We start from the raw sequence: 16015 nt of genomic DNA, 5'->3' as shown, positions 1-16015 counted from the left end.
ATGAATAGTCTTGGTATATTGACCGCTCGTGCGTTCCCGAAGAGTCCAAACGTCACGAGGTTCCAAGTGACGCAAGGTTGTCGATGAGGCTAATATGCTCACGCAGAGAAATCTGAGCTGTTTAAAATGAGATCAAACGGCTGTCAGTATGCATGAGACGTGGCCTAATGAATGAAGATAGCTTGGCTTGAGTTTCCTTACGAGGAGAAGACGTGCCTTGCTGGTTAATTGGATCCATACCATTGCAGTTGTTTGAGTTTACTGATATGCCATTACAAATTCATCATATTGGAACCGTGCCATTATAATTTTTTAGCTCTTCGAAACATACCACTATTTACTTTTTCGATGGGTTTCTTAAAATTTATGACCAAAATACCTCCAGCCTTCTTCTTCCTTTCATCCCCTCTCTTCATGGCCCGCGCCACTGCCCCTGTTGCACGCCCGCGCCGCCGTGCCGCGCGCGCCGCCCCTGCACCACCCCCACGCTGTCGTGCCGCGCGCGACCCACGCTTGCATGGCCGCGCCTCCGCGCCCGGCGAGGCCCCTGCCTACTCCGTGCACTCGCGAGGCCCGCGCCGCCATGCCCACGAGGCCCGTGTTCCACCTGCGAGGCTACGCCGTGCAGAGAGAGGCAGGGAGGTGGTGCCGTGGAAGGGAAGGGAGGTGAGGGGAGGAGTCGCCGGTGGTAGGGGAGGAAGGAGAGGTGGAGAGGAGTCGGCAATGTTAGAGGAGGGGAGGGGAGAGGAGATTCGACGGTGGCAGAGGAGGGGAGAAGGGATAGTGGCGAACTGGCGCGGCTGGCGTGGCAGAGGAGGGGAGCAGCGGCGTGGGCGTGGAGCAGGAGCTGCGGCGCGGGCCATTGAGAGAGAGGAAGGAGAGAGGGGATGAGAGAAAGAAGAAGACTGAAGGTAATTTAGTCCATAAATTTTAAAAAACACATCGAATGTGTAAGTAGTGGTATGTTTCGAAGAGCTGAGAAATTGTAATGACACGGTTCTAATATAATAAATTGTAATAGTATATCAGTAAAATTGAACGATTGTAATAGTATGGGTGCGACCTATAGCTTTTAGAAAGCCGACACGTCTCGCTGGCCGCAGCCTGGCATACGTAGCTGTGGGCTCAAGGCCTAGTGGAATTTGGCCCACAGAGGCCTTGTTACACGATATATATGGACCCTCCATGCGGCAGGTAGCAGGACGGTGGATTGAGGTTTTTGTTCGTCTAAGACTAACTCCAATCGGCGCGATACATATCTGCGAGGCAACCAGTAAGATGCATGGCTCCGGCCTTTTGCTAGCTCACCCAAAGTTCTTGACGCCTGCATCGCGGTGGGGAGGTCCAACTCTCCCGTGGACTGACCGTTTGTTCGGGAGTGATTTGCATCGCGGTGGAGAGCCCTACATTTTGCACTGTCTCTCTCCTCGGAGTCATTTTGCATGATCGGTATGCATACTCGGTTGGAGTTGGATAACTGATGCTACAGTGCGGGACGGAAGGCAATATGCATTTGCCTCGCGTTTTGGCTCCTCAACTGGAGTCAGTCTAACGGGTCAGCTCTAGGATGCTTCTCCATCTTTCGTCGCCCCCGCCCCGCTCCGCCGACCCCCACAAGGTTTCCTTTTCCTTCCCAGCAAACCTTTCAATCCGCTCCGATTCCATCTTCGATTCGATTTAACTCCGGTTGCAACAGCAGTCCAAACTTCGATCGGATACTCCCTAAAATCCTACTTCGACCGAGGAGCTCTGAGGATTCCTACCGAGATCGGCAGCGCGCAACCAGCAAGCCGCCTGAATCATGAGCGCTCAAGTATCATCCGTACACCCCTCCCTTTGTCCGCCTCGACACGGCCACCCACCCGACGACGGCGGCGCTCCCCCGCCGAGCTGGGTCCTCCTCGACCTGCACGCCTACGTCGCCGACCGCGAGAACGCCACCTCGGCCTACGGCGTGATGAGCAACGGCGAGGCCATCCGGGTCACCTTCTGCACCGCGCCGCCGCCGCTCGTCTCCTACATCTGCGTCTGGTGCCCTAACCTGCTGCCAAGTGAGCTGGTCATGGAGCCCACCGTCGAGGCTGCGGAGGAGGACCTCGTCCACTTCCGCGTCTCTACCAGAGCCCACAGCTGTCGCCGTGACCACTCCGTCTACAAGGCCCCCAGCGGCGGCAAGGGCCCCTCATTGTCACGGCTCGAGAGGCCTGACCGCTACCTGAATTATCGCCGCACTACTATCTGGCTGCACTCGATCGCGGTATCAGCCGGCCTGGGAATTTCAACCTGGTGCTGTACAATTCCATGGACATGAAATGGTCCAGCAGCCCCATTCCTCTAGAAATGCTGCACGTCCATGTGACCGCCAAGACGATCACACTTGGCGAAGGTGGACTGCTGGGCTTTGTTGACCCCTGGAGGGGCATCCTCGTCTGTGACATACTTGGCCGCAAACCTGAGCACTACCTGCCTCTTCCCGAACATCTCATCAGACTCGACAAGCTCTTTGACGAGCCTTTGTTTTTAAGGGACATTGCTTTTGTCAACGGTCGCCTCACCCTGGTTGAAATGCACCGCAACACCTCTTATCCTGACAGGAGCCTCAATCGCCTGAGCTGGGAAGTTTCCACATGGAGCATATCCAGTCCTTGGGAGGGACAGGATGGTTGGCAAATGGACTACAGGATCAATACTAGCAGTATTGTGGTTGATGATGGTACTGCCAATGTGGACTTGTTGAGTAAGCTACAGGACAATGGAGCCACGCACGCCTCAGCCAGCCTTGGATAGGCTTCGCTTTGGTCATACCACGCTGAGCTTGAGCGAAAGTCACATTGTTTACCTCATGGGCAAGGTTGGCATGTGGGACAAGAAGACATTGGTGCTGTCTATTGACATGAGAAACCCAAGGCTACAGGGAGCTGCCACGTTTGATGCAGAAAGAATGATGGGTTGTACGTATACACAGTCCAGGATCTCCAGATTTTTCAACATGGTTCCAGGAGATTTCCTATCTTTTGCCAGCAGATGGCAAGCCCCTAGATAAATATGATAGTAAACTGATATATGTTAACATTTTTTCAAACCCCTTATATATATCTAGATTTGATGCTGCTTAGTGCTCGGTTTGGCATGGATGTGTGCACATTCAGTTATTTCTGCATCAGCTCTTTCTCATAACTTAGGGGTTGATTTGCTGGGTGCAGGTCTAAAGGGAAGTCTGAAACGACCTGGAAAATTCCATATGCGGTACCCTCGCAAGCATCAGAATGGGATTGACAATGGGCCAATGCAACACTCAGGTGCTACTCAGAGGCAAGAGGACACAATTGCTGATGATGGGGATATTAATATGGCGGTTGATTAATACAGGAATTTCAGGAAGCGGCATTGGTTTCAGAGTGCGAGACAACACATGGAATCTGTGTATTCATGTATCCATACTCATCATTTCCCCCCCTGCTTTAATTTATTCCCCGTGTTTTCACCAAACTTCAATTTAGATGCAATTGTGCCAAAAAACCATCTTGCCCCCATGCCTCACCCTCAGAGAGAAATTAGATTATGAATATGTAACGTGCAACCTTATGTCTGCTGAAGTGGATCTGTCTATTTGTCTATTTATATGTTGTCTTTTATCCCATACTTGTTTTTAATGTTGTGAAAGTTTTCATTCCATAGTTCAAACTGGACGGATGATACAAGATGAGGCTAGCATTATATTTTTCATAAGATAACTAAGAAATAAATCAGCACTAATTTGAAATCATGCTTTTGACAAATCCAGATGTATATAAAAGAATAAATAACTCAGGGCGTCCATCAACTAATTTGAAAAGACAAACAAAAGCGCATTGCATTTTTTTGCGAAAAAATGCCGCATTTTTATTTAAAATAACAACTTCACAAACTGTACGTCTAGCTCAAAAATTGCTCATATCTACAGGGAAGGCAATTAAACAGTGCTAAAACAGTCAAATTATTACATGAAACCCCAGCAAACTTTGGATAACGGACCTTGGAAAATAAAAACACCACACAGTTAGATCTTGTGACAAGTGATCATTTGGCATAATATGGTGATCAACTTGCATAATACAGCGCGATGGGTCACCGTAAATTCACAGTCCATGACCAGGAAGAGTGTAAACTATTTGAACCAAAACTGCAAATCTTTCGCTCTCATGTTTTTGTAATATACAGCGCTCATTATTTTCTTTAGACCAGTGTTGCACGAGTTTGTACAAAACTAAGAGCGCGCCCTGAATCCCTGGAACATTTCCTGCCGGCATCATCGCACACTCACAATGTGTAGTCGTCCCTATATGCCACAGCTCATGTCGTATGGCCTGTCGTCGACCATGGGCGACGGCGTGTTTAGCCAGTACGACCGCATCTCCATCGCCGTGTCCGACGTGCCGTTCTTGTCTTTGAGGCTCTTCCGGTCAAGGAACGCCGGCTTCATCGGCGCGGGGATGGACTGGTCGCTCTTCATCGTCAGCATCAGCACGACCTCCGACATTGCCGGCCGCAGGTTCGGGTACGGCTGCACGCACAGCAGCGCGATCTGGCACACCTGCTGCACCTCCTTCTCGTCGAACCCGTCGGCCTGCACCTTCGGATCGACAAGTTCCAGGATCTTGGATTGCTCGTGGAGCCTCCATGCCTGAAATGTGCAGAGACGTGAATGGTTCTTCATGACAACAAACATATGCATATGCCTGTCTCGTTGCCTAGAATTGGATTCAGAAAGCAGCTTACGTGTTCAGGAAGGTACTGCATCTCGTTCGGAAGGGAGAGATCCGTGTTCTTCCTGCTGCTGATGATCTCAAGCACGAGCACGCCGAAGCTGTAGGTGTCGGCTTTCACAGTCAGCTCCCCTCTGATGGCGTATTCAGGCGCAGTGTAGCCACTGAAATGAACCGAAAATTGTTTCCAAGAGTTACAACGCGTTGGCATGTACCCTTCTTCCTCTGTGATGTGAAAATTTGTGGAAACGAGCTCTTACAGCGTCCCGGCAAAGGCAGTGCTGAGGTACGTCTGGTCCTCGGGGAAGAACCTGGCCAAGCCGAAGTCGCTGATCTTGGGCTGGAACTTGTCATCGAGGAGGATGTTGCTGGCCTTGATGTCGCGATGAACGATCCTCAGGTTCGACTCCTCGTGAAGGTACTGCAAGCCTCGTGCGATGCCGATGATTATCTGGTGCCTGGTTTTCCAGTTCAGAAACGGTGCACCATCACCCCCTGCAAAGTTAACAACAGTCTTTTCTTCAGTTCTTCCCCTGTGGACATGCTAAGATCTATTCTGCTTACCAAATAATATCTTGTCCAGGCTCTTGTTCTTCATGAACTCGTAGACTAGCAGCCGTTGGGATCCCTCGGAGCAGCACCCAACCAGGCGAACGAGATTCTTATGCTGGATGCTTGTGATCATGTTCACTTCCACGAAGAACTCTGATTCGCCCTGCCCAGACTTGCCGACGGTGAGTTGCTTCACTGCAACTTTCCTACCGTCATCTAGTTTCCCCTGATCAGTAGCATTTGCAACAGGAACCATGTAAAATCACAAGTCGCCGATCGAGCAGTACGAATGCAGTATAATTTTTTCATGTTTTCGCCTTAGAAATGTACCAAATAAACAGGCCCAAAACCTCCTCTGCCGAGCTGGTTTTTCTGGTTGAAGTCCCTCGTGGCCTTCTTCAGTGTCGCATAGTCGAAGTATGTAATCGTCCGGAGGTTTCCACTCATATTGCCGCTGAAGTACTCAGGTACCTCTGTTATGTCAACACAAATTGCAGAGCTGTGTTAGAAGGATGTGAAGAAAAGGAGTATAAGTTCGTCCACAGTGATAGGTCGTGACTCGTTTGACCTGAAGCAGGGCTCCTTGGCCGCATCAATTTCCTGATGAGGTTTGGTTTGAAGACCTTCCAGCAAATACCAAGGAGGATTATTATGACCACCGCAAGAATGGCGATGAAGGCGAGGAAGACCGTCCTTGGCTCCGTAGATGCCATCGTTGTTCTTTACTTCTGCATATTTTTACATGCTAGTGTCAGCAACCTCAGAATGCCAACAGCAGCATGTTTCAGAAGTACATAGACCATCTACCCGGACTGAATAAAAGGGCTATACGGTAAGTCCATGCAATATTCTAAGACAATGAAAGGCTATGGTAAGTAGTATGCTCGACATATGGAGAACGGAATTGCAAAAGCCTGAGGGCCGTCCCAGTTAATTGGATGCACAAAGTCATCTGCTACCACGAAGTGACGAGATGTTGCAAATCCTCCAAAGGCACTTGGGAAGGAAGGTAGATGAGAGGAAAACATAAACAAAATTTCCGGCATGACTTTGTCACACATTACTCTACCAATTTGTCATCTCAGAAACTAAACAAAATGATGGGACAAGGACGACATGGTCGTGCTGCTTATGTTCTGATTTCTCTACTCTCGGTCGCCCTGAAAATTCCTTTCAGCCGTACTGCAGGCTACAGAACTATCCCTACGAGTGAATTATCCTGAAAATTCTACCACCCTCGCAACTGATTCAGGCAAATTCTACCGATGATGCCTTCAGTGGCATCCTACTAGTTCTGCTCGAGAAATTGAAGTGCGTGCATACCTTTGCAGCGGCCACCGGAAGTCGACCTCAAAAACCCCGATCAACCGGCGGCGACCACCGGACTCGCGCGCCTCGCCTCCTTGCTCCTTCCCAGCCGCTACCGCGCTCCCATCTCCCTGCCTCGCCACGCAACTCGGGACAGAGCAGGGGGGAGGCTTCCAATGCCGAGGCGACGGCATAGTTATCGGTTTCTCCGAGGGGGAGCTTAGCCCGCGTGGCGTGTCCGATCCGTTCCGGCCAACGGGCCAACGCGTCGCGCCGCGTTGGCTGCTGGCTGGCGCGCGGGCGCTGCTGGCACTGCCGGCCGAGCGAGCCGAGGCAGCAGCTAGCTTGCGAGCAAACTCGCGAATAGATTATGGGGCGGGCAATTCCTGGCGACAGCGACATGGTAGAGGACTGCAGATCTTGGCGTGGAACACGTCCCCGGATTGACTCCTCAAGCCAATCAAGCCGAGTGGGGAGGAGGGTGGAGCGGACGGCCGGGGAAGAGGACGCTGGAGTCGGCGCCCGGCGGCTGGCTGTTCGCGCGGCGGATGGTGGCCGGCACGTGCGGGTGTACGGAGGAGGGTTGGGCTTCTTCTTGTATGTTGTTGATGGTGGCGGGGCCGGCGAGGGACACAACGGCCGTGACATCGAAGAGGCCCATCACAGATGTTTTCGGCGATGAGTAAACGGGCCCATCATTCGGCCCAGTTTAAGGCGCAACCCATGTGCGCGTTTGTGCGGCTGAGAATGCGGGTGCGTAAGCGCAACGTGATAATGCACTGTCTTTCCGTCCTTTGGCATGGCCCCACCCGCCAGCCAGCGAGGCTGCGAGCCGGAGAGCCAAAAAATCGCTAGGGCATTTCAAACCCCGAACCCCTCTCCAAGGATCAAATCGAACGCTGCCTCGCCTAGGGTTTCCTCCCTTTCCCCTCCCCCTCCCCCTCCCCTCCCCCCGCCCCGCCCACCCCACCCATGGCCGCCGCCGCCGCCGACGCGTCCGCCGAGGCCGCAGCCATCGCACGGCGCCTGGCCTCCTGCAACGCCGGCGCGCGGGAGCGCACGGTCCGGTACCTCCTCTCCGACTTCCTGCCCGCCTCCGCGCCGCGCCTCTCCGCCGCGGACCTCCTCAAGCTCTGGAAGGGCCTCTTCTTCTGCTTCTGGCACGCCGACAAGCCGCTCTACCAGTCCTCCGTAGCCACGCGCCTCGCCTCCGCCGTCTCCGCCGCGCCGTCCCCGGCCGACGGCACCGCCTTCCTCGCCGCCTACCTCACCACGCTCCGCAGGGAGTGGGCCCACATCGACGTCCACCGCCTCGACAAGTTCTACCTCCTCAACCGCCGCTTCCTCCATCACGCCTTCCTGCTCATCAATTCCAACTCCTTCGCCCCCGACGTCACCTCGCAGATCGTCTCCATCCTGTCGGATAAGGCTCTCCTCCCGGAAGCTGACAATGTCGCTGCCGGCACCTCCAGGGGTCTCGGGTACCATGTCGCCGAGGCGTTCCTTGACGAGCTGTTGCCTGTGCTTCCTGTGAGCTTGCAGACAGTGGACGCCCTGTTGGCTCCGTTCTTCACTGTGCTGGAGAAGTCGTCCGACCGGGTGATGATCAGTAAGGTGAAGGCAGGGATATTTGATAGGTTTCTGGAGAACGGAATTCAGCTGCTTGAGAAGTTGAAGAAAGGTGAGGAGGTGGAGAAGGATAGCGCTGAGGAGAAGCTCGGGAAAGTTGGATTGTTGTTTGGATTCAGCAAGAGGTTCCTGGATATTGGAGCAAAGGCAGAGACTGTGCAATCGAACCGGAAGGTGATCTTTGGGTTGAGGGATGCATTTGTGAAGGTGGAGAAGGGTTTGGAGCTATCTGGTGTTGAAATTCCTGTGCCCAAGTTTGAGGCTACTGAGGTGCAAGTGGTGCCAGATGCAGATTGCAGCATGGACTTGTGTGAGGACAAGGCAGAAAAGAAGAAGAAAAAGGCGAAGAAGGCTGCATTGGCTGAAGGTGATAAAGAGGGGGCCAAGGCTTTGAAGCGGGAGAAGAAGGTGAAGAAAGAGAAGAAGGTGAAGAAAGAGAGGAAAAAAAAGAAGGTGGATGTTGTTGAAGGAGGGGATGCTGCGGACCAGAATACAGATGCGCATGCAGAGGACCAGCAGATGGGTGATGGTACCAATGGGATAACACTTGATGGGACATTTCTGTCCAATCTCCAGAAGCAGTTTGAGAAGGCTGCGGCAGAAGATGGTATGGTTGATGGGGGTGGCAGCTCGAGTACTTCACCAGCGACGCCAGTCAATGGAAAAGTGGCAAAGAAGAGGAAGCGGTCAAAATCTGTTGATAGGTTGTCTGAAGCATCTGATGGCGATGATTGTAGCGAAGGTAATCTTCTTACCCAGGACGGAGAGAAGAGTGGTAAGAAGGTGAGGTTCTCGATGAAGAATAATATAGTTTGGAAACCTCACAATCCTTTGCCACCGCAGTGCCTGAGGCTGCCACCTTCGGCTACACCAAGAGGAAGTGCTCTAAAAAAGGGAGTTCAACCAGGGCCCATAAAAGAGACCCCTACACCATTGAAGAAGGCTAAGCCGAAGGCAAAATCTGCGAAGAAGGTCTTGAAGAAGAAACCTTTATCTGCTGTGAAGCGCTTGCGGAAGTTGCAGAGCTTCTCAGCATGAGCTATTCAACGTATGACGCAATGATGGTCATATGGTTGTGTCTTTTTTGTTTTGTTTTATCATTACTTAATTCTTGTTCACTTTGTAGGCTAGTCTTATACTGTGTTAACTGTGCTGCCATATCATATTTGATGGATTGTTTAATGATTTGTCTTGTCATTGTGCGTTCACGGTAATCATGTGGTGATTGCAATGATAATACTAGCTCTTATGATTTTTGTAGTACCGGGCAGTCTGATGGACCTCTTTCTGTTCTGATCTATCTGATCTCATGCTATCTCAGTTGAAACTTGCAGGTTAATATATTGTAGAGGTTTATAAATATTAGTTGCTTCCTGTAGTCTGAATGAACATGGCATTCTTTTAGTGATGAAAACATGCTGATTCTTCTCAGTGATGATATGTTCCCAGTCAGAGAACACATACTTATGCTACCAGTGTGTGTCATGAAGAAATCCATGTGAATAGCCCTTGATAGGTTGGTATTCAATTTACTTTGGAGTCCACAATCCATTGTGCTTGTCATGTCACTCTTTAGGGTCACTGGCCCCATGGTTTCTGTTTAGATTAGTCTGTCTGGTATGGTTGTTGAGATTATGTGGTTAGTGACCTCATTACCTTATCAGTTGACATGTTGTGGATTATTACCTGCCCATAGTTTTATTAAATTTGGACCATTCTGATGTACATTGAGCATAACTTGATCCTGCAATTCAGAAAATCTCAGTAGGCAGGGATGCAAGCTGTTTAATAGCCTGTCCTGACCTATGTTGGCTCAGCTTGGCATACTCACTAGAGAATGGAAACGTGTACTAGAGGAAGTAACTTATCGGTTTTTAGTTTGAACTTTGTTCTTCTGAGCCCAGGATGCGCAGATTTAAGTCTTGCAATTCACAAGCTTCTTGTTACTATTGCTGCTGAGTTTTATCCGCTGTGCAATTTAGCAATCGAATTTTGTTCAATGCCCTTCAATGTAGTCTCAATAATATTGTGCCCGATTACCTTTTGTTGTTGTTTGCTGATCACTATGCTTGCGTGCGGTGCCCCTGTATCTGAAATTCTGAATGCTGCACCTGTCTTGAGTTTTGTTCAGAATCCACAACGGCTGAACAACTCAGTTGTTCCTTCTGTCCTCCACTTCTCCAAACATGATACCTTGCAGGACAGCTCTGTTAACCATTTTTAGTTCAAACTAGCCATGTTTTCTATACCAAACCACATTCTGCATATTCATCAGTCATGAGTGTATGCTTGAATGGTGGGTGGTGTGTAGCCAGCACAGGCTGACCGAAAAAGATGGGCTCGCAAGTGAATGTTTCGTAATGAAAATTTTGTGCACAAAATGCATTTGGAACCTTACAGGTACAATTTTCTTCATGAATTATCAACGCAGGGTGGGTACTTTTATACGTTCAGAAGGCCATCATTTGCATGTTGCCAACTGGAGACAGAACTGGAGCTATACTGAGATAAATATATTCACGTTGCCTCCAAGTCCAAGATACCACTGATTTGTATTCATGTAACGTATATCACCTATGACCAGAAGTCTGGAACAATATGTGCAAAGAAAAAGTTACAGATTGCCAAGGAACAAAGACTTATCCACAGAGAGCGTTCTGCCTGACCGCCTCTAAACAGTTCGGAGTCTAGTATTTAAAATTGGTCAGCGGGCAAAAGCAACCAACTATGCACTTCTGTCAGAAGCGCTTGAATAAAGCTCACTCTATTAGTTTAATCCTTTGGCCCTAATGGCTGTACATTGTGACAGCATATTCTTCCCATAAGTGATCTTTGGCTGTCCGCCTAGCATTTCTTTTGCTTCACTTCTCAACCCAAAGATGTCATTCACGACCATTTTGGCTCGTGGATAGGGTCCATAACCTGGTGCAATGTGATCCTTCTGTGCACAGGGCTTTCCAATATCATGTACCTTTGGTGGCTAACAGGCTAAGGATGTGCACGTACTGCCTATGTTCATAAGTAGCAGTGAATCCTTGATAGCAAGCCTAGAAGGCCAATTCCTGAAGAATTTTCAGTGTTGTTTGATGTACCTATAATGGGAAAAATGGTCAAACCGTGTCAATCATTATGGGAATACAAGAGTAGATTATGGGGAAAGTGATCAGTGAAAGAATTAATCAGTTAGCAGCTCACCCATTCTAGATGTTGAGCTGTAATGCCAGATGTGTTGCTTGCATATACGCCACCTAGGACCTTACGGACATGGTAGAAGACGGCAGACATGGAAAAAACCGCTATGTCACACATAGAAAAGAGTGAATGTGTTGCATAAAAGAAAAGATGAAGATAGTACCTTGGAAACAGTCTCGAGGAACATTCCAGGGCGGACTGGCCGTGGCTTGCGGCCTGATACACTTCCCTGAAAGGTCACATAAGCATGTGCAGTGAATACTTCACTTGATGCGAAATATATGCTAATTCTTTAAGATACTAATGAGCCAAGTTGAACTCAAAACTCACCCTTCCAGATAATCCAGTTAGATGCTCCTGTTCAGCATGCGAATCGGCACTTGATTGTTTAATGTTATCAGCACCTTCCGCTTTGCCATTCATAACATCCCTGATCATCCTCTCCAATGCCTTCCCAGGTTTAAGAGCGACAAGCTTGCTCAAAAAGTTCACCTGTCAATTTAACGTGAAAGAAAACCTTGTATTGAACAACATATGACTGAATGATAGTCCCTAAGTTTTCTATAGTTGAAGAACGTTTTTTATTGGCCACTAATAAAACAGCCTTCCTTTGACAATAAAAAATTTACGCTTCTCTTTCCACTAGAACAATCTTTTCTGTTGCCATCTAGCCAATGGGCTTCGGCTATAGCTTTCTTGCCAAAATTTTTAAGATGACACTACTTGCTCATTGTAGATAACACCATGTTTCAAGCATACAAAAATCATATTTGGCCAACAAACAAGAATATTAAAATGGTCCTTTTGCATTGTTAATGGACACGACTCATGTTTGAGCTCATGTAAGTAGGAAAAAGAAAATAGAACAAAGCCATATAGGGATTGACTTTTCACAGTGGCAGAAAGTTTCCTGTAGTTTCGCAACATGCAAATTATGGAATAATATTATAGTCACTCAGACATACAGGGACACACAATTTGATGATGTCGCTCCTCGGCAACATCTCAACAACCATACATAAGTAATCTAACTATAATATACTAATGACTCTTGTAGAAGGATATTTTGCAAGTAGTCACATCACTGCAAACTTTTACCAATGAGAAATTCCAAGTTTAAAACATACCTCTGCCTCAGGGAGAGTAGTCAAACCGCGATCATTTCTTTCATCTAACAGGCCACCTCCCATCATATTTCGGGCTTCCTCTCTTACTATAACTAGTCTTGCAAGAAGTTTTCGATCAGGAATTGTGTCCCTAGATTCCATTGACTGTAATATTAACCAAAATGGTAGAAGATTGAGGAACATTCTTTGACATGGAGGCAATAATAATTAACTACTGCAAGAAAAGCTTATCAGCCCATTCTTATCATTTCCAAGAAACACAGTGATATGGAACGATCTGCACCTCTAGTATCATATTTCTATTCCATTTGAGAGTTCTAAATATATTTTAGATTTCACAATTCTAACTAGACATACTAGCATTCCAGGTTCAATAACCTAAACAGAATGAGATAAAATAGTCAAGGAGCCCTACCATTCCATATTAGTCATTTGAAGTTTAGCACACAGTGATAACACAATCCCCATGTTCTATGATTAAAAGAAACTCTAATGTGTTTGGTTGGCTCGTAACATAGTCTCTTTCCTCACACTGGAAAAAAAAAAAGAAAGAATGACCACTCAATGAATTCTGAGAAGCAATAAGAATGAATTGCTCGAACTAGTTTGATTTCTAGAAATAGTACTGCGGGCTCGAACTAGTTTGATTTCTAGTAAAATAGTACTGTGGGCATTTTCAGGTAATGCAATATATTCATTCCATAGCAAATTAGCACTGCAGATTCTATGATACAGTCTGCATGTGCCATGGAATGAATTTGTATGTGCAGGATGACAAACTCAGTTCAGTTAACTGATTATAGAAATGAATGAAACATATTCAAAATTTGAAACTGGATTCCTTTGTATGTGTGTATGAAGCCCAGTCAAAAATTGACTTCTTTTGCATAAACATGTCGCTTATGCTTTGGTACTCGCTTCACATAAACAGGTTAACCAGAGCTGGATATGTTTGAGCCAAGAGGCATTATCTGCTAGCATTACTTTCTTTGAACTTCAGGGCTAACCCTCAAACACACCACAAGACCTAGGCTACAAAGGCCACTCCAAGGAGGCTGGTGTTAAGTTCATACAAGACATATCATCAATGATGCAAAATAATGTAGCACATAGCATCTGGAGGCTGGGGCCAATGCTCAATGCACCAACAATATTGTCGATTCAAAATAATGGATGAGAACTAGATATCAATATTACTTATGGACAATAAAATGTTCCATTGCAAAGAATCAGGTTATGAAGATTACGCTATTAAATAAAAAGACCATGAGGAAAGTATACTTGTACTCATGCTCTTAAAATTACCTCCAGTAGATCATCTGCCTGGTTCGCAATGTCATTAAGATTTGCCCCAGGAATTTGGCACTTAAGACCTTTATCATTCTTGAAAACACCTCCACCAGCAGCTACACGGCGCAGCAATTCATGCCTGCTCTCTTTCTTTTCAGTCTGGCAGAGGAGTCCAACAACCTGAACCTGTTTTGTAAAATACAACAATACCAGACATAAGTTAGTCAAGTTACACATGACCACTTCTACAAACACACAGATAGCACTACGCACTTGAAATGACACTTACATGTGGAGGACATTTCTTTGTTAGATGATCTAGCACTGTCTGTTTAATTACCTCAAGAAGAGACTTGCGCTGCCATCACAAGACAAACATGTCAAGCATGTAGATCAGTAGAAAAAGCTAAGGGGAAAAAAATGCATACAGCAGGATTGTGTCAGAGAATTCATGCATTCCATAGTTCGGTTATCACATCAACGCGATGCAATTTGCAAGATCACTTTAAGACCTTGAATGCATGTCCAGACATTACTAACTAGTACTAGCTTAACATAATATATAGAGCTTTGGATATTACTAGCTAGTAATCGTGTTTAATTTCCTGTTACAGTTGAAAAACATATCTGGACACCATTTTGGTATAAAAAAATATTTACAACATGGCAAAGCCGACAATACATAGCTAAATTATGCGTTTATGCTCTTTAGTAAACATAGCAAAATGAGTGCACGACCTGTAGTGAAGAGAAAAAGTAATAAATACTTAAAATCCCAGTACATCGGCTGAGGCTGACAATGACTCTATCAAGTACCTCATCATCTGCGTCCTTCTGTGCAAGTTGTATCATGTAATCGAGTGCCATAAGAAAGCCTGACTCCATCTCATCGACCCTCTTCCCAATAACTCCTTGCGCCACCAGCTCTACAGCCACCGGCTCAAATGCACCATCCATGTCCATGTCCTCCATCTACCAACACCAATTGCATAAATGAACCATAATTGATAATACAAGTATAAGTTATAGCCATTTAGTCAGACCACATGAATAACAGTTGTTACAGTAACATGAGATTAGCAGATTCAGCATTCAAAATTCTGTTGACGATGATAATTCCTGATAGATAAACGAACGAAAACGAAACAGCTCCTTACCAGCGTAAGCATCTCCTGGAGGACGGAGGCGACCTGCTCGCCGCCGCGGAGGAGGGCGTCGCACTCGGCCGGGTCCCACTTGCTGGGGTCGTCCCCGAGGGACGCCGGCGACGCGATGGGGAGCGGCACCTTGGGCGTCGCGGCGAGGCAGATGAGGGTTGAGCGGGAGGGGGGCCGTGGGAGGAGCTGGGAGTACGGCATGCAGGGGAAGGAGACAACGGCACAAGCAGGCGAGAGGGCGGGGGACAGGCGGAGAATCGCCATGGGCTTCCCCTTGCTCGGAGCTGGCTGGAGAAGCGAGCGAGCGGGGGAGGAGATTGCTGGTCGATGGTGCGTTTGGTGAGGTTTTCGGGGTTTATCACATACTACACAAGCGCCTTCTTACATGGGCTGGGCATGGGGTATTCATTGTTATTTGGGCTGGACCCGCTACACGGAGTGCCGGCCCGGCCCGCCCCGGGTGTGCCTCGCCGGAGCTGCCAGCCCTTGGGCCGTGGTGGTGTCACGAGTCCTGACCAGGACTGGGCAACTTTGCAAGCTCAGGACAGGTTACGGTTACCCCGACCCCGAGCGATGGTCAATGGCGTTCCTCCTCGCAAATGTTCGCTGTCGCGAGGGAGCCGTCATGGTTAATTTCATCATTAACACGCTACAGCGCCATACAAAGCGTGACTGCAATTAACACCCCGTTTGACGTAGCTTTATCTTCTCAAAAAGGCTCCAGAAACGGATTCTGTGGTGGAGCTGAAACTATTTTCAAAATCGTTTGGCAAAACGTGTACCTGCTATGATTTTCAGTTTCTCCTTCTTAGCGTAAACCGAAAACAGCTCTACCAGATGCTTCATGGATAAATCTACTGAAAAAATATCTCTCTAGCATAGCTTTATGTGATTAAACACCGCATCTTCCTCTCAAAAACATTAAACACCACATCGGCTGAGCTATGAATTGTGACCGTGATGCAACGAGCGCGATTATGACCTCACCATTCCTCAACACTCGAGCACAGTACCA

At 47.9% G+C, this 16015-nt stretch overlaps 4 protein-coding genes across 7 annotated transcripts; 2 read left to right on the top strand and 2 right to left on the bottom strand.

Moving 5' to 3' along the window:
• The first annotated feature begins 1546 nt into the window (after positions 1-1546).
• On the top strand, positions 1547-3483 carry LOC112899096. Of its 3 annotated transcripts, XR_003229999.1 has the most exons (3): positions 1547-1618; positions 1697-2951; positions 3204-3483. XR_003229999.1 is itself a non-coding variant. In XM_025967430.1 (2 exons), the coding sequence occupies exon 2, from the start codon at positions 1802-1804 to the stop codon at positions 2309-2311; it is 510 nt and encodes a 169-aa protein (XP_025823215.1). In that variant the 5' UTR covers positions 1547-1618; positions 1700-1801; the 3' UTR covers positions 2312-3483. The 3 variants fall into 3 exon arrangements, 2 of the variants coding, with proteins under 2 accessions (XP_025823215.1, XP_025823214.1); XM_025967430.1 differs by having other exon boundaries at positions 1700-3483; XM_025967429.1 differs by having other exon boundaries at positions 1697-3483.
• Positions 3484-4150: 667 nt separating this feature from the next.
• LOC112900315 (cold-responsive protein kinase 1-like) lies at positions 4151-7179 on the bottom strand. The gene is made up of 7 exons (XM_025969131.1): positions 6621-7179; positions 5866-6025; positions 5628-5770; positions 5310-5523; positions 5006-5240; positions 4759-4909; positions 4151-4663 (listed from the first exon to the last, which is right to left on the bottom strand). Exons 2-7 carry the CDS (start codon positions 6008-6010, stop codon positions 4319-4321), a joined length of 1233 nt encoding a protein of 410 aa, XP_025824916.1. The 5' UTR covers positions 6011-6025; positions 6621-7179; the 3' UTR covers positions 4151-4318.
• Positions 7180-7541: 362 nt separating this feature from the next.
• On the top strand, positions 7542-9494 carry LOC112901094 (ribosomal RNA processing protein 1 homolog). 2 transcript variants are annotated; one of them, XM_025969927.1, is made up of 2 exons: positions 7542-8976; positions 9078-9494. In XM_025969927.1, the coding sequence occupies exons 1-2, from the start codon at positions 7578-7580 to the stop codon at positions 9179-9181; spliced, it is 1503 nt and encodes a 500-aa protein (XP_025825712.1). In that variant the 5' UTR covers positions 7542-7577; the 3' UTR covers positions 9182-9494. The 2 variants fall into 2 exon arrangements, with proteins under 2 accessions (XP_025825712.1, XP_025825711.1); XM_025969926.1 differs by having other exon boundaries at positions 7542-9494.
• A 1243-nt stretch (positions 9495-10737) lies between these two features.
• LOC112898727 (protein PEP-RELATED DEVELOPMENT ARRESTED 1 homolog, chloroplastic) lies at positions 10738-15342 on the bottom strand. The gene is made up of 9 exons (XM_025967004.1): positions 15001-15342; positions 14660-14815; positions 14133-14201; positions 13859-14029; positions 12554-12697; positions 11757-11918; positions 11590-11655; positions 11430-11489; positions 10738-11326 (listed from the first exon to the last, which is right to left on the bottom strand). Exons 1-9 carry the CDS (start codon positions 15262-15264, stop codon positions 11282-11284), a joined length of 1137 nt encoding a protein of 378 aa, XP_025822789.1. The 5' UTR covers positions 15265-15342; the 3' UTR covers positions 10738-11281.
• Positions 15343-16015: the final 673 nt, after the last annotated feature.

Source organism: Panicum hallii, chromosome 7 (genome assembly GCF_002211085.1).
Source record: "Panicum hallii strain FIL2 chromosome 7, PHallii_v3.1, whole genome shotgun sequence".
Lineage (NCBI taxonomy): Eukaryota > Viridiplantae > Streptophyta > Magnoliopsida > Poales > Poaceae > Panicum > Panicum hallii.
Note: the sequence above shows the minus strand (reverse complement) of the source record. Positions and strands in the feature narration are given on the sequence as shown.